General features: G+C 38.7%; 1 protein-coding gene across 1 annotated transcript; it reads left to right on the forward strand.

Moving 5' to 3' along the window:
- Positions 1–1,284: 1,284 nt before the first annotated feature.
- LOC112450143 (SPRY domain-containing protein 3-like) lies at positions 1,285–8,013 on the forward strand. Its single transcript, XM_025003510.2, has 3 exons — positions 1,285–1,656; positions 2,607–2,746; positions 6,523–8,013. The coding sequence occupies exons 1-3, from the start codon at positions 1,608–1,610 to the stop codon at positions 6,655–6,657; spliced, it is 324 nt and encodes a 107-aa protein (XP_024859278.1). The 5' UTR covers positions 1,285–1,607; the 3' UTR covers positions 6,658–8,013.
- Positions 8,014–8,216: the final 203 nt, after the last annotated feature.

An 8,216-nucleotide genomic window follows, 5' to 3' on the forward strand; every position in this document is an offset into this window, starting at 1 on the left:
ACAGGCATGGACAGGTGTGACTAATGGCTGTGATTGTGTTGGCATGGAAACAAGGGCGTGGCATGAGACTGAGGGACTGTGGAAAGTTACTGAACTGTGGCATGACTGAGAGCAGGAGGCGTGGCAGGAACAGTGGAGTTGTGACACAGTGAGCACCTCTTTGCATGACTGCAATCTGTCAAATTTGTTTGAGGATGTTATCACATTCATGAAAATGTAGAAATGTTAAATGTTTCAGTTGTTATTTGACATTTTTAACTTAAGTAAATATCCTTCTTGCTCTTACAACTGAATTAGAGAAAAATTTGATTGGCTACTAGTGCCAGTGCTGAAACTGGCACTAGGTGAGATTAGTGGCTGCTATCCTTCTAGGTGCTACATATATGACTTTTTTACATATGGAAGCCACACATTAGTGTCTTGTGTGTGCGTATGCTGTGTCATCTGTCCAAAAATCATGTTGTAATCACTTTAAGCAGACCATAATACTACTGCACTTTAAGTAATAGAGTAATTTGTGTGTCTGCTTAGTCTAATCAAAGCTCTGCTACCAGTATCTGTAGTTAAATTAATTTAGAAAAACTTATGTATTGTCTCTTTACTCATATTTCTGGAACTATTTAAGCCTTATATAACATGCACCTCAGTATTTAGACATGGATTACTGAGCTTTTGTCTAGCCTATACACCAGCTAGTTATTATTTAGCATATCCTCTATGTTTTACTCATAAAATAGGTAAAATAGCTTGTTACACTAATGTGTAATATATGCCTACTCTCAGTGCATTGCTTTACATTAGTTAGGAGTAGTCTAATCTAGAGAAAGTGACGACCCCTAGTATAATAATATAATGTATTAGACAAATATTTTAAAAAGAAAATCAAAAAAAGGAAGAATGTTATGCCTATTGGGACATTGTAGCACTATATTGTTTTTGACAAGCCTATAAGTTTTAAAAATGCAAAGACAGTAAACTCATTAAGACAAGTTTAATAAACAGAATTTTATTCAAATCTATTCTTATCAAGTTATTTTTGACCATTCAGTACAGGTACTCATACTTTTACATGAGTTTTCCTCTTTGTTAGTACACCTTAAGTCTGTCCCACTTAATTTTGGACTAAAAAAGTGCTGAAACTGATGGTTCTGCTTAATCCCCCATGTTTCTGGAACATATAAATTTACTTAAGTATTGCAATAGTTGGTAACTTATCATTGTAGCACAGATATTTTCAAATTTATGAATGATTTTCTGTCAACATACGCAATGGTCAATACAGACAAAAACAAAAAAGGTCAATAAATTTATTTTTTAACAATTTATGTGGCAAAATGCTTATTTTCTTACTCAAACATTCATGGTGTGCTACCAGCTATCATGCTGGCAGTCATGAAGACTGCCCATGTAGCACCTAACAAGATGGCACCACAAGTTCTCACCTTGTTAGCATAGACTGACCAGTCTATGCAACCTCAGCCCATGGGCTGTGTTAAGCCATTCCAGTGTTTTTTAATGTCTCTTCCTCTCTGCCAGATGATGGGAAGATCTTTCATGGAAGTGGGGTCGGAGACGCCTTCGGCCCTCGCTGCTTCAAAGGGGAGATCATGGGCTGCTGCATTATGTTCCCACGAGACCACAGCCTAGACAGAGAAGGTGAGGCCACAAGGTTCAGGTACTGACATTACAGTCAGTCACTGAATTGGCTCATTTTGTCCCTACATTCTGATAAGATACCCCAAGACAGCCGACATTCAAAAGAGCCCATCAACCAAAAAAGAACATCTAAAGTTCTGGAGTATTTGTTTTCTTACCATTCTGTACTGTTCAACTCGAGTCGCTAAGTATTGCCTGCCACCAAAGGCAAAAGGGAACTAATGTTTTTAATGTGTGTGTGAGTGTGTATTCAAAATAACAAAATATCTTCAGCACCTTTCAAGATGGCTGCCCCGTTCAACTGTCCTTAAGAAACACAAAGATAACTATTACTCTGACAATTTTACAGAAATTGACCTAACATTTGCTATGGTAGTAGCTGACAATCATTCCTAACACATATTCTAATCTGTACACATTGTGCAACACCTTTGCTTAAATTGTTGGCATTAACTGTTACATTCCGTACTGTCATTGTGTTAGTAAAATATCTCACAAACAACTGGAAAGTTAGAAAGCACTGAATGTACATCTATAGCCGATTAACCTTTAGAGTCATCACCTTTTAAGATGGCTACCACAGCTAATTGATCTCAGTAAACTTATAAATGCATAAAACTAAGTCCGTTTTACTGATACTGAGCTAAAATTTGCTGTTGTAGTACCTCAGATTTATCCTCAACATATACTCAAGGAGCTAACACATCTTTTATGAGATCTTGCATAATGTCTTTTACAAAGTTTGACCAAAACGGCTATAATTCCATCCTCTCTCATCATAAGATGATTTTAGGTTAAAACTCTGGCCTGAGAGAAAACGGGCAACATGCATTGCTTCAGGGAATGCTTGGCGTTTGATTTACCACCAAGCAATCATGTGGCTCATTGACAACTGGAACAGAGTCTGCTCTTGGAAAGGCTGTTTCCCAACCTTTCTTTTCTGTCCTCAGGTGGCTTGGATGACTGGGATCGACTGGAGGGCCACCCGACTCAAGCAGGCGTCCAGAATGTTCTGTATCATGATGATGAGGAGGAGGAAGAAGAGGAGGAGGTGGAGGTAGAACAGGAACAAGAGGGGAGGAAGGTCACGGTGAGTTACGCTTTGAAACACCATGTTTACCATTTAGACCTAGACTGTATGTAAACTAGTGTCATAATTTCAGTAAGATCTTAGAGTAAACTTGGAGCTGACCTGTCAGCAAAAAGCTACATGTAGCTCTGAATCCTTAAAAAGGAAATATTTTTAAAAATGTACATTTTCTGTAAAGAAATATCAAAAGATTAAAGGCCTAGCATACATATCACCCACAGCCTTTCATACCAGAGTTTTAGACTAAAATTATCTTATGATGAGATATTAAGTTCAAAACATTTTAGTTAAACCTTGAAAATAATATTAACTGCAATCTCGTGAGATGTGTTTGCACACAGACTATGTGTTGGGGAAGACTCAGCTACTACCCCATTAATAGTTGTAAATTTGACAAAGTTTTAGCCATTTTTCTGTTTGCTGAGGTTACTTAGCTGTAGCAACCATCTTAAATTGCATCAAGTCCAAAAGTTAATCAGTTGTGGATGTACATCTATTGATTACTTTCTGAAAGTTTCATTAAAATCTGTAAAGAGATTCTGCGATATTTTGCTGACATACCAGACAAACAAACACATACTCATGGACATAAACAGCTAAAAACATTATTAGCCTTTCACCTTTGGGCGTAGGTGATAAAAATAAAACAAAAAAATTAATATTGCAAAAATTATATAGTTTTTAGATGCAATGTCTGAAGGGAAGAGATTTTTCACTGTTTTGATGTAGTAGTAGCAGAGAGTCCACATACTCTAAGTATGAGTTATTTTCAAAGTTTGAACGAAATGGCTGTCTTTTTTTCAACACAAGCTGATTTAAGTGTAAAATTCTGGCCTTAAAGGCAGTGGTCGATGTGCATTTCTTAAAGAAATACCAGGCCTTTAATTTAGTTCAGTTATTTTCAATCATCTCAGAAATCTTTTGCCATTATAAGTCTTGATTCTGCTTTCATTTACTCCCATATTTTCTCCCTACCCATTCTCTTTGGAGACACTTTCCTGTCACCCTGGTGCCATCTGTTGATCAGGGGAATTATCCTGGTAATGGTTTCACAACCAACAGAGACCTTAAAGGGATAGTCTGGTCATTTTGAAGTGATGCTCTGTCTAAAGGTTATCAATAGTTAGTAGTACCTTATCCACCGTGACATCAGTCACAGAGCATGGAGAAGGTGAAATAGGCAAAGATCTTTTTCCAGCTAGGCTAATGGCTAGCCAAACAATAGCCATTTTATATTTTTTTGTAAACATATATACATATGTTTTTCAGGCTTATAAAAGGCTTCAGGCTTTTTTCTTTAAAACAACTTGCTGGTATAAAAGAACGCTACAATAGGTAATATTAAACTCAACCAAACAACATCCGTGTTACTGCATGAATACTGCGCATAAACTGTATATACGTAGATGTCATTTAGATGGGATGTATAAGTTCCCCTGTCAACTTTTCATGTACCATTCACAATACAACCTCCACAAAATAAGTTGTTTTATAAGTCTGATTTTGGTGTAGATTCTCAGTCATCCAGGACATGGTAAATCCAAAAAGGATTAAAAAACAAAAACAACTGGACTTTTATTCTCATTCCGTGGATGAGAAGCGAAACGTCTTCAGCTACAGAATAGAAGTCCAATTGTTTTGGGTTTTTTTAACCGTTTTTTGATTCATAAGTCTGAATAATGATCTACAGCGGGTCTTCATTTGGCTAGCCATTAACAGTGTGTATGAAGATTTCTGCCCTTTTCTCCAAACTCTGTGCTCTGACTCTGTCACATCTGATAACTATTGATAACTATTTGACAGAACATCATTTCAAATATGACCAGACTATCCCTTTAAAAATATTCTTCCACAGCACAGTTTTAAAAACCTTCACAAAGTAACTTTAACCTGTTGAATTTCCTGGCTCTAACTCATGAGGTGCACTGCACAGCAGGACCACAGCGGTTCTAGGACAGACATTAGGAAGACAGAAGCCTCAGCGACTGGCATCACAGTTGTTATTCTCTTATTACTGTGGAACATGGTCCTGTTTGAAGTCAGCTGTCTGACTTTTAGAAAAACGTTCCTCTCTGACACCTATTTAACCAGGTCTCTTTGCTACAAATCCTCCAACTCCCTTTTGTTGTTATCACCTGCCACCAATGGGTAGGTAATAATGTTTTTGCCCATGTCTGTACGTGTGTGCATGTGGGATTGTTTGTCTGACTGACTGTTAGCAAAATATTTCAAGAACTTGCAGACAGATTTTAATGAAAATTGCAGAAAAGAGTAATTGGATGTGCAGTACAGCTATACCTGATTAACTTTTAGAGCCAACCCAATTTAAGATGGCAAAACAGAAAATTGGCTAGAATTTAGTAAATCTTTATGACATTTACCTAAAATGTAGTGTGGTAGTAGCTGAGACTGATCCCATCACATATTCAAAGAGCTACCTATTGTAACTTTAGGAAACACTAAAAATGGCTATAGATCAGTTAATTTTACAGATCTTTAGCTAAGATTTGGTGTGATTGTAGCTGAGAGTCAACCGCAACACAAACTCTGAGTGCTGCTTATTGGCAATATCTTTGCCTAAAATCTTGGCATTATCTATTGGCATCAACCCTCTTTCTTCAAAAATATATAATGAACCAGTGGACAGATTTTAATGAAACTCTCGAAGTCCTTGGATTTGCAGTACAGCTAGAACTGAATAACTTTTGGAGTCATTGCAATTCAACATGACCGTCAGAGCGCAGGGCTCAGACCTCACTGAGTGAAAGGAGAACGTGCCTGGGTCTAATCCTTGGGTTTGTCCATATTCAGTCTGCGGGACCCATTTATCTCAGGGTGCCGCTCCTTGACGTTTCAGGACACACTGTACCGCTACGCCACAGCTGCTCTTCAGACCAGTGAAGTATGTTCCTGTTGCCCCTCAGCTGTAATTAAACAGATTAAGCCTTTCTCTTTAGAGTGGGTGGTACAGTAAATGTTTGATCTATGACTCAGACTCATTTATCACAGACACACTCGACACTACTTCACTTTGTTGTTTTAGTCTGAGAGCAAACAGCGTTGCTCGCAGACTTGTGGGGGGAAAACACGTCTGTGTTCATGCTGTAAATCTTGTTGATGTTCTTTAGAGGACAGCTGGATGATGTTTGATCAGACACTGATTTAGTGGAGACATGTTCTGTAAACATTGACTTTCTTCCCCTCAACAACACAGACATTACACTGTGTCACCTATTTGTTCAACCATATTTTCTAGTAGTGTGAATGCTGATTCAGCTTAAGCTTTGTTGTTTTGAATACAGACATCAGCAGTTCAAACAAGAATTTGTGTTCAGCTAGAGATATCGCTGGTCACCTTTCAAGCTAGAGTTTTAGTTCTTTTGTTGAGAAATGATGAAGTTATAGCCATTTTGGTCAGACCTAAAAAAGAAAAAACATGCACAATCTCATGTGATATACAGAGATTTCATGCTCAATGTATGTGTTGTGAATGGCTCTCAGCTACTACCACATCAAATTTAAGCTCAATATCTGTAAAATTGATTATTGGCTAATGTTGACTAACTGTGGCAACTATCTTGAACTGGATTGACTCCAGAGGTTAGTCAATTGTAGATGTACATCCAGTGATCACTTTGTGTAAGTTTCATTAAAATTTGTCCAGTGTCTCACAAGATATTTTGCTAACACAAACAGACACAGGCAAAAACATTATCTGCAGGTGACAATGTGTCCCATGTATTTAGTGTTACTGTTGTACCTCTGTGGTCTTGCAGGTGTTTTTTACCAGGAACGGAAAACTGATGGGCCGACAGGAGATGCTGGTTCCTCCCAGGGGCCTCTACCCCACTGTGGGGATGCTGAGCAGTGGTGAGAAGGTTAAAGTGGACCTGCATCCTCTCAGTGGCTGAACGGAGAGCCCGGTCCTAACCTGTGACGCCCTGCAGTCAGCTGTAGAGGTCGGCCTCAGCTAACAGCGGTCAGAATGGACTCCGGTCAGCTGCATGTGTGCACTTCTCCATCATCTTCTTCCACACCAGCTCTGATTTTATTTGTATAACTTTTACATGTCAGAGCACTGCTGTCAGACTGGCAGGTTCTGCTGGGTTGACTGTGGGGGTTACAGCCGTCCTGCTGCATCGCCAAACTCCTGACAGACATTTAATGGTTCATTCTATGCAATCTGCTCCACTCTCATGCAGACCTTCTCCTGCAATGCTGAGCTGTTAACCAACATCCCATCAGGTGTCAGACCTGATGGGTCTGCTCACTTTTTTTCATTTGTCACAACCCCAAAAAGCAGAGCTCAGGGGCAGTTTGATTCAGGGATTTGAACCTCCACCGCCTCCTTCCTGCTCTTCTTGCTCCTCTCCATCTCCCCTGTTTCTCAGCCTTCCTCTGGGTGAGAGCACCCTCTTCTGAGCAATCAGGGAACTCTCAAAGCTGCCCAGAAGTCAAAATTTGCATACAGCGCTGTGAAAAAGTATTTGCCTTTTTACAGATTTCTTCGGTTTTTGCTTTTGTCTCACTTAAATGTTATAGAAGATCAAACAGTTGTTAATTTCAGACATAAATAACCTGAGTAAATACAAAATACAGTTTTTAAATTATTATTTTATTTATTAAGGGATAAACTCTATCCAGACTGTTAAAATGTGAATTACTGATTTTTATTTTTTTTTTTGAAAAGCTGAGTTCAGTTTTACCAGCCACACTCAGACAGGATTACTGTCAAACCTGTAGAGTCAAGAAGCCACTAAAATGGAGCCATTATCCACAAATGGAGAAAACCTGGATCAATGGTGAACCTTCCCAGGAGCAGCCGGTCAACCAAAATGACTCCAAGAGCTCATTGACAACTCATCCAGGAGGTCCCAAAGATCAAGCTCACTCAGGTTCAGCGGCAGAACGATAATCTTTTTTTTTTTTTAACGTGTCCTGTCCAGCTGTGTGGCACTCAGAATTGTCATCTGAATGTCAAGGTAAGGCCCAACAGGTTTGCTTTCACAAGCAAAACATTTTGGCTTTTACCATGATGTTCCCCTTGGTATATGAAACTTTATTAGAAATTGCTTTGGGTTTATTTCAGTTGTAATGGACACAAAGATGAGAAAGAAGAAAGAGAACGGGGAAAAGAGATGGAGGAAAAGGTTTGAAGAGAAAAACCATAGAGATAAAACAAGTCAACACCCTTGAATTCTGCCACAAGACCTGCTGAAAGAGAAAACAAAACAAAGAATCCACAACAACAAAAAGCATATGCAGTATATGATGANTAATTATAACTTCAATGGAAAGTACACAGAGCCAGGTAATACATGAGGGTATTTAGTGACAACTGCAGCCCAAGTAAAGGTGTATCTGACAGACACCTGAATCTAGATATGTATGTATGTGTATCTATATGTATCTATAAGGTTTCTCCTTAAGAATATTTGGTAGTGAGTGTGGGGACCCAAATCCACCCCCC

The sequence above is a fragment of the Kryptolebias marmoratus genome, linkage group LG8 (genome assembly GCF_001649575.2).
Source record: "Kryptolebias marmoratus isolate JLee-2015 linkage group LG8, ASM164957v2, whole genome shotgun sequence".
Lineage (NCBI taxonomy): Eukaryota > Metazoa > Chordata > Actinopteri > Cyprinodontiformes > Rivulidae > Kryptolebias > Kryptolebias marmoratus.